At 34.5% G+C, this 12,998-nt stretch overlaps 1 protein-coding gene across 2 annotated transcripts in view; it reads left to right on the top strand.

Moving 5' to 3' along the window:
- The window catches only part of LIN28B (lin-28 homolog B), a 113,207-nt gene that overhangs the window by 14,666 nt on the left and 85,543 nt on the right, over positions 1 to 12,998 (top strand). The window contains exon 3 of one of the 2 annotated variants that reach the window (XM_032275160.1): positions 2,739 to 2,926. In XM_032275160.1, the coding sequence (XP_032131051.1) occupies positions 2,739 to 2,926 (188 nt within the window). Of the gene's footprint in view, positions 1 to 1,959; positions 2,927 to 12,998 lie in introns of those variants that run through there. The other variant, XM_032275159.1, reaches the window with a different exon arrangement.

The raw sequence follows: 12,998 nt of genomic DNA, 5'->3' as shown, positions 1-12,998 counted from the left end.
AAAAAAAAAAAAAAAAAAAACCAAAAAAAAAAAAAAAAAAAAAACTTCACAAATTGATTAGTTTTGATAAAACCTTTTATCACAAACAGCTGAATATAACTTCCATTTTTATATAGATCCATTTTCCAATCTGAACCAATTAAATTTATATTTAGTTGTTTAATATGGGGAGGGAGTATAAATAGGTGTATGCAGCTTTTTGCATAGCTCTTCGATTCATAATCCCTACATTTTAGCTTGTGTTAAACAGTGTTGTAGTGTGGACGTGTTTGGAGAGACTGGGAGGGGGATTGCTGGCATGGTGGGGGGAGGGTCAGCTGAGTAGCTTTGTCGAAGGAAGTGGTATCTGAACAGTTAGTTGCTTGGTAAACTGCTCGTTTAAGAAAATTGGGGGTGGGGTAGGAAAGTCTGGTGGTACGTTTTAAGGTTTTAAAATAGGCGATATTTCATATTTTAAAGGAAATAACGTAGTTTTAGTTAATCTATAACATTTACTGTAGTATTCGATAAGGGTGGTAATACTGTTGTCAGCATCTTGTAGTCCATCATTTGAACCAGTTTGAAAGGTAAAGGGTAAGCATTTTGAAACGGGGGGGTCAGTAGAAGAAGGACAGCAGGAGCTTCATCCATTATTACATTTTCGTTTAGTCAACTCTTCTAGCCACTGGTAGTGAACTTTTAAAATGTCAGAGTACAACTCGATATGATACGAAGTTACCTTTTTTCTCCCACTTGTCCTTTCTCCACCCCACCCCCTGCCCGCGCCGGCTTTTTTTCTTTCCCACCTCTTTCTCTGGCTCTGCTGCCGCCTATCCTGGCCGCTCCTCTTCACCTCCCCTGCCTGGCGATCCCCTCCCCCTCCTGCCCTATGTCCTCCGGCTCTTGGGGAACAATCGCCACTGATTGAGGTTCAGTCTATGTTAGGCTGGAAAACTGGGCTGTTATTTAGGAAGTCATTAATCACATCTCCTCCCCCGGAAAGAGAAGGCAGAGAAACCTGTGAAGTACAATTCCTTACCAACCCCCTCTAAAATTTTCAAAAATGGTTTACCTAAACACAATTTGACTATATGAAGGTGATACCGTTTTTTCTAGTAGGATTTTATTTTAAATTTGAAACAGTTTCAGGCATAATCAGGTAATTATGTGCCTCTGCCTTTTCCTAGGTGTATGTTTTCGTTATCTAAAGTTTCATGGGGATGTAATTAGGTTTAATTAGATCTTTTATAAATTATGTATTTTCCTCTAAGAATTGCTTTAAATATGAAATTAGCGTTCCACGGAGGTTTACAGCCATGGAATAGCTGAATTCTTAAGAGGAAAAAAAGCGTTAACATCGGTTGTTTTATTTAAATGACCACCCCTCCCACCATGATTTTATTTAGTCAGGCTTGTGTGTAAGGCACGCGTGTGCACATATATGACTGTGCCTTTTTTTTTCTAAATTTATGATTCACAAGGACCCTCCATTGTGTTTAGGTAGAAGCACGAAATCAGCATTGTGATTTATCCTAAAGAAAGGTTCCAAAATGTTTTTAAGATAACATGTTTTGAGTTTTTCCTGTTCATTCATAAATTATTTTGATGTCAGCATAGATGAAATGGCGATTGGTTATCTCTTCCTCTTGCCAGCCCCTTAAGGATACGAGGTGAAATTAGTAGCAAGAAAGCATGTAATTGACAAAGTCACGTGTGCTCAGGGGGCCAGAAACTGGAGAGAGGAGAGAAAAAAATCAAAAGAAGGAAAGCACATTAGACCATGCGAGCTAAATTTGTGATCGCACAAAATCAAGATGTTAGATTGATGCAGAAGATCACTCCGTTCCAAAGGGAAAGTTTTCATCTCACGAGTTTGGAGCTGAGGGCCCGTGGGGCAACATGGCCGAAGGTTAATTTTCTTTTCTATTGTTTTACTGTGAATTTCTTTCTTCTTTTCTCCTCCCCCTCCCCCTCTTCTACCCTACTTTGACCGTCCCCCCTTTCCCCTTTTACCCCAATACTGGGCATTATCTCCCAACCCCCCATCACGCAGTGGGGCTTTCTGCAAACCTATTGTTATAGATCTCCAAAAATGTTTTGTACCGCCCACACTGATTCACAACTTGAAAAGCTTTCAGGGGGCTATTGTTTGAATTGTGTGAGTGTGATTAAGCGCAGTTTCAGTTAGTGAGCCCAAGAAAACTTTTATACACCTGCCCCCTCCCCCATTCCACCCCAACTTTAATTGAAAGTTATGGGGGGAGGGGAATGCACATTGCAAATAACGCTGGATTCACTGCTGCCCCTTGTGCATTAACTAGTAGCTCTAAACCATCTTCACGATTTCTCTTTCCTCCTCGTGCCTGCCGGAGAGAATAGTTTCGCTGAAAATTTCTCTTTGTCAATGGGATCAGTATTAAATCAGCAATATGCAAGTAAAGTATCGCATGCTGTAATGTAAAATGTGGCTGAAAAATGGAGTTAAATGAAAAAGTACACGTATGTATAGAAACGTGGAAGTTGGCGTGATCGATAGAACAGTGTGACTTCCCCCCTCCCCCGCTTTCCTTTTAACCCTTTTCATTTTAAATATTTTCGGTAGGAGAAAAGAAGTCAAACCATTTATTTAAATTTTTTTTTCTGTTACCCTTCCCCCCTCACCTCCAGGCAGGCACCTTTTTTTTTTTTTTTTTTTTTTAATTTTTGAATGCACAATGAATGGGAATACAGACTGACTTTTTTGTCCTGTTCCTTCTCAGGCGGGGCGAGCAAAGGTGGTGGAGAAGAGCCCGGGAAGCTGCCGGAGCCGGCAGAGGAGGAATCCCAGGTTTTGCACGGAACTGGCCACTGTAAGTGGTTCAATGTGCGCATGGGATTTGGATTCATCTCCATGATAAACCGAGAGGGAAGTCCCTTGGATATTCCAGTCGATGTATTTGTACACCAAGTAAGCCAAACTTTTTTTTTCTCCCTCTTCATCTTTTTCCTTGTGGAGGACCTGATCGGTAGTTATGTCAATAGACGTATAAGAAGATCCCTTTTGGTATATTGAAAGACAAAATCTTCCCTGAAATCATTAGGTAGTCCAGCACTTAAGGTACGTGTGTGGGCCTCTTCCTGGGTACATGCGTAAAGAGAAAAAATTTGAAATTTTATTACTTATATTCATGTTGACGTTATTAGCATTTCCCTCTACTTCATTCTCCAGCGAAATTGTGTTCGTGTAGCTTCCGGTATTACAGTATACTCTGTATTACAGTGTATTCTGTTGCCTGTATCTGGTGAATGGGTAGAAAAATGAATGAAGAAACATAATTTTAAGGTCGAAAAAACAAATCGAAACAGTTTAGTGTTGAAAGAAATGTTGCCTTATTTTAGACACCTCTAGTCACAGTAGCTCCCTTTATTATTTCATCGCTGCCTGTCCTGCTGTCATTTTGTAGATTCAGACCAAATAATTTGACTTCACAGTAAAATAAAATAGAGCACTGTGGTCTAGTATGATTGTAAAAAATGCGTGCGATACAGGGATGCTTGACAAACATTTTAGAAAGGTGCTCTGTGTGGTCATTGGTCTAAGTATACTGTCTCTTTAAGAGACTGAACTCAAAAAAACATGTGGCCAGAGGCGGCTCTAGCTTGTGTGTTTAAAATGTGCTAGTCTGCTACTTCGGGTAAATTTCCACCTTTGCTCATGTTGTGTTGTAATTTTTAAAGATGTTTTAATACCAAACAGAATTTCATTGCTTCCCATTTTCAAAATTGTACCCAGAAAATAATGAATTAATACCTCTTCTGCCTTTACTTCTTTCTACTGCTTAATCCCTTTATAGTAAAAAAGATAGTTTTATGCAAGCCTGTTTTCTCAAAAAAAGGGTAAATATAAATTTTCTGCAGTGAATTCATAGTTAGAAATAAAGAGGTTTATTTTGGCTTCATATCTAAGTTACAAATAATTGAGTGAATGGCTGTTAATACAGATTGACAGATACATGCATGAAATACTTGGTATATTTGCTTGAAAAGTATATATTTGATACTGTGTTGCATGTTCCTAGTAATATTTATACCCCCTTCCCTAAGGAATATCATCTTCAAATTAAGTATATAAACAACAGAAACATATGAAACCATTCTGTTATGATCTGTTGTCCTGTGGTGCTTGGTAGCTTCCTGACCTTGCTGTGTGGTGTGTGTTTTCCTTTCCTGAAGGCCTGGCCATCATTATTGGCTGTTTACATGTGGAAGGATCAGCATAATCTGTGAATTGAAACAGGGTTTAAATACACAAAAAGGAGTCTATATGCAGACTACTGGATTTTATACTTCCTATTTTATAGTGCAAAATGAAGCTGCATTTTCTGTTTTCTCCCCTCTAAGACTGGATGACTAAAATCATTGACAAATCCATTTTCTCTCAGGCTCTTTCTTTCCCCTTTGAACCTTCTTTAGGTTGTTAAATTGTTTTTTACGATCTCATAAATTTGTTTTATAGATAAATGAAAAAAATAGCCCTTTTCTTCTTTGTCTGGTCACACCTTGTTATAATTTGATTTTCTATGTTTACCTTCTAAAACATTCAAATGTTAGATATTTTATTAACCAATGTTAATGTTTAGAACCATGAGACATTTGTATTTATGCTATTTAATGATTATATGTTGATAAACATTCTTCTATTCACTGAATTAAAACATATAGTTGCTAAAGCTTTTTAATATATAGCTGTTTCTAGACTATAAACATTGATTTTTGAATAGTTGACTTGCTTTAATCTTCAGTTACATACAGTATATACATACAGTTCATGTATATACTAAAAGGACAGTATTAAATGATGCCTAAAGAGGTGTCTTATATTGTAATATACATAAATTGTATATAAATTGTATGAATAATTGTTTTGAAGAAGGCAGGAATCCTACTGATGTTAGGTAAGCAACTACGAGTAATAGATAATTGTAAATGATATAGGTATTATGTTCGCATCCCTTATGGAATCAGGTTGCAATTCAGGACTATTTCATAGAATTTCAAAAAAACATTTTATTATTATTTTAGAAGCCTTTTAAATTGTATAAGCATTTTTGAAAACATACCGGGTTTTATATCTGTGTACTATTTTGTTGTGAAAGGATATATATCATAGATGATTAGAAATTTTAAATATTCTACCACCTATATCTACTCAAAATATTTTAAATATATGACAGTATTTTTGGAGTGTTTGGAAGCACATGTGTCATTGGATTTTTTTTTTTTTTTGAAGTGTTCTGAAACATTTTTAACAATGTATATTTGGGGAAATAAAAAACAAAAATATTTTAGTGTCTTTAATAAATACATAAAAATTTATGCCAAGACATCTAGGATACTTTTTTGCTTAAAAATATTGATTGCAAGTAACTGCATATCAAAATATATTCAGTTGCTTCAAAATAAAGAGAATATATATGTGTGTTTTAAAATAGAGCTGTGTATTTGTAGTTATGTATTTTATAGTTATATAATTCTACATAAAATTTATTGGCAGTAATACAGTCAAACTTTCTTGTAGTTTCTGTGATGTCACCAAATCCTCAAAATAAACACATGCCTGGGTGCTGTACTTTATCTCTCTTTAGACATGTTGATAAATGCTGTGAGATTCTGCTGTTTGAGGATGGTGTGTAACCATTGGTGGTTTAAAATGACAGTTTTCATTTGATTTTCTAATGTTAATTTGTAGTTTAAATAGTCATGTTTTTATGATGTGAAAATCTGTATTCTGACTCTTGTTAATTGTGAAACACTGATACAGTTCAATAATGAATATTTTATTTTTAAAAAATTAACAAAATATATAAGTATTATATTTGAATTTTGTCATATCTCACTTTTTGAAGGTTTTTCTTAAAATATTTGATAAAATGTGAAATTTTTGATGATTTTAGTTTTTAAATATGATACATTTTAAAGAATTGCTTAAGTGTCTAGTGCAAACACAGATTAGTTTCAATTAAGTAAGGATATACATGGTTAATACAGATTTGTAAGTGTAGATTCTAAGGTGATTTCATAAATAAGAATATGATTATTTTGTAAGTGCCAGTAATTATTACTCCTATCAGTTTTTTTCGTTTTTTTTTTTAATTCACAGTGAGATTTTAGGATAACATTTACATTACCTGGAAAACGTTACTGCTAGTTTGGAAACATTAAAAGTTTTTAATAAGACATAAATATTCGGTGGTACTTTAGAGGAATTGAATGGTAATTAAATGCCAGATCTCTTTTGGAGAAGGGTAATGTTAACCTAATAATTACCTGTTGATGTTTGTTATCGTATAAGTTTTTCTGTATGTAGATTTTGATACTGATTTCCAAAGTCATTATATTACCTAATAAGATAAAATGATACTTTGAATTTGATTTTGTTCTGGGGAGGTATAGAATACATGATTTTTACTAGCCTCTCGTCAGCTTATGTGCATAATAATACTTTCTTCATATATTGGGTGTGTATATACTTGGAATTCCTTGCCATCAAGTATGATACAATTGTTAACATAAATGTATTTTACTTATTTCATAATGTATGCAATAAGGTATGCATAATGTATGTATCTCTTTTTTTCCCAAAGAGTAATTTCAAAATGATTGCAATTTAGCTACCATTACTCAGTAGGCCTAAATATTTATTAATAATTTACCTTTGTTCATCTTCATTTAGCTTTCAAATATTGGTGTTTTCTTCTTATGGTCTTTATTTCTGAACTAGAGTTTGATCTTTATGGATAACTGAAATGCCCAGATTAGAAAGGCTTTATATATTTTATGTTCCTTTGCTTCAAAAATATCTCATGAAGTAATGGAAATAGAAGAAATAAGAATCAATATTGTTACTGAGTTAAACTTAGAAAGCATTGTTAACAGTATGAGATATGAAAACATTTAGAGATGACTAATACTTAAAAATATGAAAAATGTAAGTATTACACACAGTTCAATCAATTGATCTAATATAGAGTTCTTATATATTTAATTATACAGTGTAGGAAAACAAATTTCTTTCATTATGTTCATTTTTAAGGGCTTTTCATAATATTTTGTTGCTAATTAGCCATGTTTAGTTTTCTTATAGTTTAGCATAAAATCATTTTTCACATGAAGAGTATGTGTGATGATTATTCTCTGAATTGCTTAAAATGCCAATTAAAAAAATATTTAGACAAATATCTTGGAAACTTAAAAATGTGATTATTAACAGTTATACCTCATTTGTATAGTGAGTTATATATTTTGATACTTTTAAAATGGTTTATAACTTACTAGATTTTTAAGGTGATTTGCCCAGTTGACCAATTTCAGAGAATCCCAAACTAAATGCTTTAAGGCCTTTTAATCACAACATCACATTTAAAGGCATTTATTATAAAATAAAATTTTATTTGATTTTTTAAATATCACCCTAAAGATACTTTTGATTTTCAAGTGGTGGTGCATTTTTCAGACTCTTGTGTGTATTTAAGTTCTCCAAAGATAGTCTGATTCAATTTAAATGTGAAATGTGAATTGGGTACATATTCAAGATGTAGTCCTTTCTCCTATTTTAAAGATTATTGCTGTACTTCTTAAATATTTTTCTCCTACTTTTTTTTTTTTGAGATGGAGTTTCGCTCTTGTTACCCAGGCTGGAGTGCAATGGCGCAATCTCGGCTCACCGCAACCTCCGCCTCCCGGGTTCAGGCAATTCTCCTGCCCCAGCCTCCTAAGTCGCTGGGATTACAGGCACGCGCCACCATGCCCAGCTAATTTTTTGTGTTTTTAGTAGAGACGGGGTTTCACCATGTTGACCAGGATGGTCTCGATCTGTTGACCTCGTGATCCACCCGCCTTGGCCTCCCACAGTGCTGGGATTACAGGCGTGAGCCACTGCGCCCGGCCTTTTCTCCTACTTTTTAAAGAACTTTTTTTAAAGAGTAGTTTTAGGTTCACAGCAAAATTAAGAGGAAAATACATAGATTTTTCCATGTACCCTTGCCCCTACAAATGCATAGCCTCCTCCATTATCAATATCTCCTCCCAGAGTGGCACATTTGTTTCAATTAATGAATGTACTTTGACACATCATAGTCACACAGAGTTCATAGTTTACATTAGTGTTAGCCTTTGGTGTTGCATGTTCTCACTTATTTTCAATTTCTCTTTTATTTTAAAAGACTATTCACAACAAATGAATGCAGTAAATCAAAGAATTGGTTTTTAAATAAAAATATGAGTGTCAAACCATGTACAAATATTCAGTGTAACCTTTTAAAACATGTCTAACTTATCTCAGAGTTCTTAGGTTTCATGAGAAATTAAAAACCTATTTGTTACCTGCATTCAACTTGGTAGATTAAAAAGTAAGTCCTTCATTGTAATTTTTGTTGCTTTCAGGGAGCAACAAAACATTATTCGGATTTGATTTAATTCTTCCTGTTCAGAGGTTACATAAATATTGCAGATAGTTTTGTATATTTTAACTGAGCAGCTCTTTTGGTGTTGCTATTAACTTAAATGTTGCTGGTTAAAAATATGATACATTGTATTGTTTCTGGTTTTTTTTACACTAAGTTGCCCATGCTGACCTAACTACTGGGCTCAAGAGATACTCCCTCTTCAGCCTTCCTAATAAGCTGGGACTATAGGCATGTGCCACCATGTCCAGCTTAATGTACTATATTTTTATTTCTAAACCAAGAATAACTTAAACAAAGTGAAGATACTTCTGATCAACTAAACTGGAAAGTTATCTTAAATGTTATATTTTATAGACTTGATTTGGAATGAAATATGAGATAAATATTTTATCATATCAGAGACTCTCAATTCTTTATGTCTTGAGATATTTCCCCTGAATTTTAAGGAACAAGAAGTTCATCTTATTTAATATATAGTTAGACTAGATTATGGCATTGTACCATATACAGTGCATAAGAAACTTAACTGATTTATGTTCTTCTCTAAAGTAATTTTATTATGGATAGCATCTTCTAGTATGATAAAAGTTGTTAACAGTAATGTGTTTAAGAAAGTACATTGCAGGTCAGTGGGGTACATTTAGAAATGATTTTTTAATGGGTAGTTTATCAAACAAGTAATAAAAACATGTTGCATTTTGATACATCAGGATACGTCTAATCATTTATCTCAAATTGAAGGATAGTCTGATTATTGCTTCTTCCCTCCCAATATCTAAATATTTGATAATTTAGAAATATTTTCTAAAAAAGATTTACAAAAAATTGATTGATTTAGTCTTATAATTTTTTCTAGACTTTTCTGTTAGCTGGAGTAATAATGCCTAACCTTTTAAGTTGTTGTGAAGAGCAGAGGTAATGTTCTATAAACTGCCTAGTAAGTATCTGTTGAGAAAATAATATAAACTGGTCTTTGCCAAAAAAAAAATCATGGTTTAGATATTTTCAATGGTTTATACTCATGGTGGATAATTAAGGTGATCTTTTATGTGCTTTCTTTAAAATTGGGCAAAATGTGTTGTATATTAACAGTATAATTTCCATTACAGTTAACTCTAAGGCTTTTTATTATAGTTTTCGGATATACAATATTGTTTCCGTTATTTAAAATAATTCTTCTGGCTGAGCATGGTGGCTGATGCCTGTAATCCCAGCACTTTGGGAGGCTGAGGCTGGCGGATTGGATGAGCCCAGGAGTTATAGACCAGCATGGGTAAGATGACAAAACCTCATCTCTACCAAAAAATACAAAAAAAAATAGCTGGGTATGGTGGCATGCACCTGTGGTCCTAGTTTTTGGGGAGGCTGAGGTAAGAGGATCACTTCTTGAGCCCAGGAGGGCTCAAGATTGCTGAGATTGCTCCATTGCACTTCAGCCTGGCAGACAGACTGAGACCATCTCTGGAATTTTTTTTTCTGAGATGGGGTCTTACTCTGTTGCCTAGGCTAGAGTGCAATGGCAGGATCATAGCTCACTAAAGCCTTGAATTCCTGGGCTCAAGCAATCCTCCTGCCTTGGCCTTCCAAACTCTTGGGATTATAGACGTAAGCAACTGTGCCAGGCCTAGAATATTATTTAAAATATCAGGATATAAACTGCAGTTTGGAAATACTTTTGTTACATAGATATTTTGTTTTTAATAATTGTTGTAACATAAGATTTTACTTGTGTGAGATTTTACCTCTGTACATATCCAGTTTGTATATTCATTATAAGTTAAAGAAAAAAATACTGTTTTTAAATAGGCCTACTGTGATAAAATACCATTTTTTGATTAATAATTATTTAATCCTTTAATAATAGGATAGAATGACGTAGGTTCTGGTCAAATCAGTATTCAAGTTCCAGCTTATCAGATATCTGTAAGGGAAATAAGTTGCCTTGTCAGTGTCTCAGTGGCCTATAAATGGGAGGACAAAAATAGTACCCACTTTGTATAGGGCTATTAGGAGGTTTACATGTTATTACACATGTAAAGCACCGAAGACAAGTTTGGTAGATAGTAGGAACTCAGTGTTTGTTGTAGACAATTATTATTGTAAAGAAGAAGTAGTGTGGTATTGAGAGAAAAAACCCCGTGGGAATGAGTGTTTAGCTTCAGCTCTGCCATTTGGTTGGTTTCTAACTTTTGGCTGTTCACTTCCTGGGAGCTTCAGTGTTCTCATGGATAAAATGTGATAAATAAATAAAATAAATAAATAAAATATTTTCTATTTTAGAGGGTTATGGTAAGGGTCGATTGAAATAATACACAAGAAAATAATTTTAAAACTATAACAATCTCAGGTTTTAGTTTTAATCTTTTTTTCCAAGAGCTATATTTTTATTAATTGTTTTAATTATAAGCATTTTTCTGTTTTTTGTTTTGAGACAGGATATTGCTCTTGCCCAAGCTGGAGTGCAGTGGTGGGATGATAGCTCACGGCAACCTTAAACTCCTGGCTCTAGCAGTTATCCCACATGAGCCTTATGAGAAGCTGGGACTACAGGTGTGCATCACCATGCCCAGCTGATATTTTTTATTACATTTATAGAGATGGCGTCTCCCTATGTTGCCCAGGCTGGTCTCAAACCCCTGGGACGAGGGGATCCTCCCGCCTCAGCCTTCCAAAGTGCTGAGATTTACAGGCGTGAGCCACCATGGCTGGCCTCTTTGGTTTTGTTTAGTGTTTTTCCCACCTGGAAATTAACCTTTATCCTAGTAGTGTCTGTGCTTGTGAATGAGATTAATTCATATGCATTTTACTAATCTTCAGTATTAATTTTATTTATCATTATGGTATTTTTTTTATCCACTGTAAACTCACTGCTTACCTAAAGGGCATAATTAGGCTTGTTGATATTCATATTTCTTGTCAGAAAAATATTGAATTGGCTGGCCATGGTGGCTCATGCCTGTATTCCCAGCACTTTGGGAGGCCAAGGTGGGCGGATCACTTGAGGTCAGGAATTCGAGAACAGTCTGGCCAACATGGTGAAACCCTGTCTACTAAGAATACAAAAAGATTAGATAGGCCTGAGGCAGGAGAATCAAAACATGGGAGGTGGAGGTTGAGTGAACTGAGATCATGCCAGAGAAAGAGAAAGAGAGAGAGACAGAGAAGAGAGAGGGGAGGGGGAGGGAGGGAAGGAAGGAAGGGAGGAAAGAGGGAAGGAAAATTGAATTTCTCTCTCAACTCGGTTTTTGTATAAACATTTTTTTAATTTTTATTTAATTAATTAATTATTATTATTTTTTAAGAAACAAGGTCTTCCTCAGTCACCCAGCCTAGCGTGCAGTGGTAGGATTGTAGCTCACTGTAACTTCGAACTCCTGGCTCAAGCAATTACCCCACCAGAGCCTTCTGAATAGCTGGAACTACAGGTGTGCACCACCGTGCCCAGCTGATATTTTTTACTACATTTGTAGAGATGGGATCTCCCTATGTTTCCCAGGTTGGTCTCAAGCTTCTGGGCTCAAGGGATCCTCCCACCTCAGCCTCCAGAGTAGCTGGGACTACAGGTATGCACCACCATGCCTGGCACATGCCACTTCGCCTGGCTAATTTTTAAAAATTTTTTCGTAAAGATAGGACTTTGCTTTGTTGACCAGGCTGGTTTAGAACTCCTGGCTTCAGGTGATCCTCCTGCCTCTGCCTCCAAAAGTTCTGGGATTACAGATGTGAGCCACTGTCCTCAGCTTATATAAACATTTTTAGAAATGTAAATCAACAAGATGGCTTATCGCCATAGAAAAGTATTAACTTTTAAAAAATGATTATAAAAATTGTGGTTCAGTAATTTATCAAGTCAACTAATTTTTATTGAACACTTACTAAGTATGAAACACTGTTGGTTTGGTATTTTCATTTTAGCAAATTTTAAAATGAGATTTTTCCAGTTAATTCTCATTGTTTTCATATAAGGCATAAAAGTGAAGGATCATTTTCCCTGTGTTCTATCCACTTCCTTTTACAAAGTCTAATTATACAGCCTCTACAAATTAACTTTCTGGATAGCTAAGATAAAAAGTAAAAGTTAGTTTTAAAATTTTTAGCTAAATGCAGTGATTTCCCAATAGTATTAAAATCTATGTTTTTCACATTTCATGTGGCAAAACTATTTTTGCCAGTGCTTAAAATCATTAATTTATTGTGCTATTAATAATATACTTAATTTCTACCAGCTGCTTTAAATCTTTCGTCATAACAGCCCACTTTAAAAAATCAAAACCCTCTTAAATTTACTACTTTTGTTAATCTTAAAGTTAGACTCTTTTTTAAATCTTGTAAGTTTAATTTGGTAATAACTCTAAGATTGCTATTTGGTTTTATGGTGTTATATAAAGACTCCATATAAATTTCAAATTACTTTTACTTTAGCCAAGATTTGTTCATGATTGTTTTTTTCCTTAAGCGTTTGTAAGCAATTTCCTAGGCCATTAGGGATAGTGAGTAGAATGTTCCCAGATCCTATAATGCTTAAATTCTTTTATCTTAGCTTTTTTTTTTTTTTTTTTTTTTTTTTTTTTTTTT

Source organism: Sapajus apella, unplaced genomic scaffold, assembly GCF_009761245.1.
Source record: "Sapajus apella isolate SASKATOON/1434 unplaced genomic scaffold, GSC_monkey_1.0 scaffold6, whole genome shotgun sequence".
Lineage (NCBI taxonomy): Eukaryota > Metazoa > Chordata > Mammalia > Primates > Cebidae > Sapajus > Sapajus apella.
Note: the sequence above shows the minus strand (reverse complement) of the source record. Positions and strands in the feature narration are given on the sequence as shown.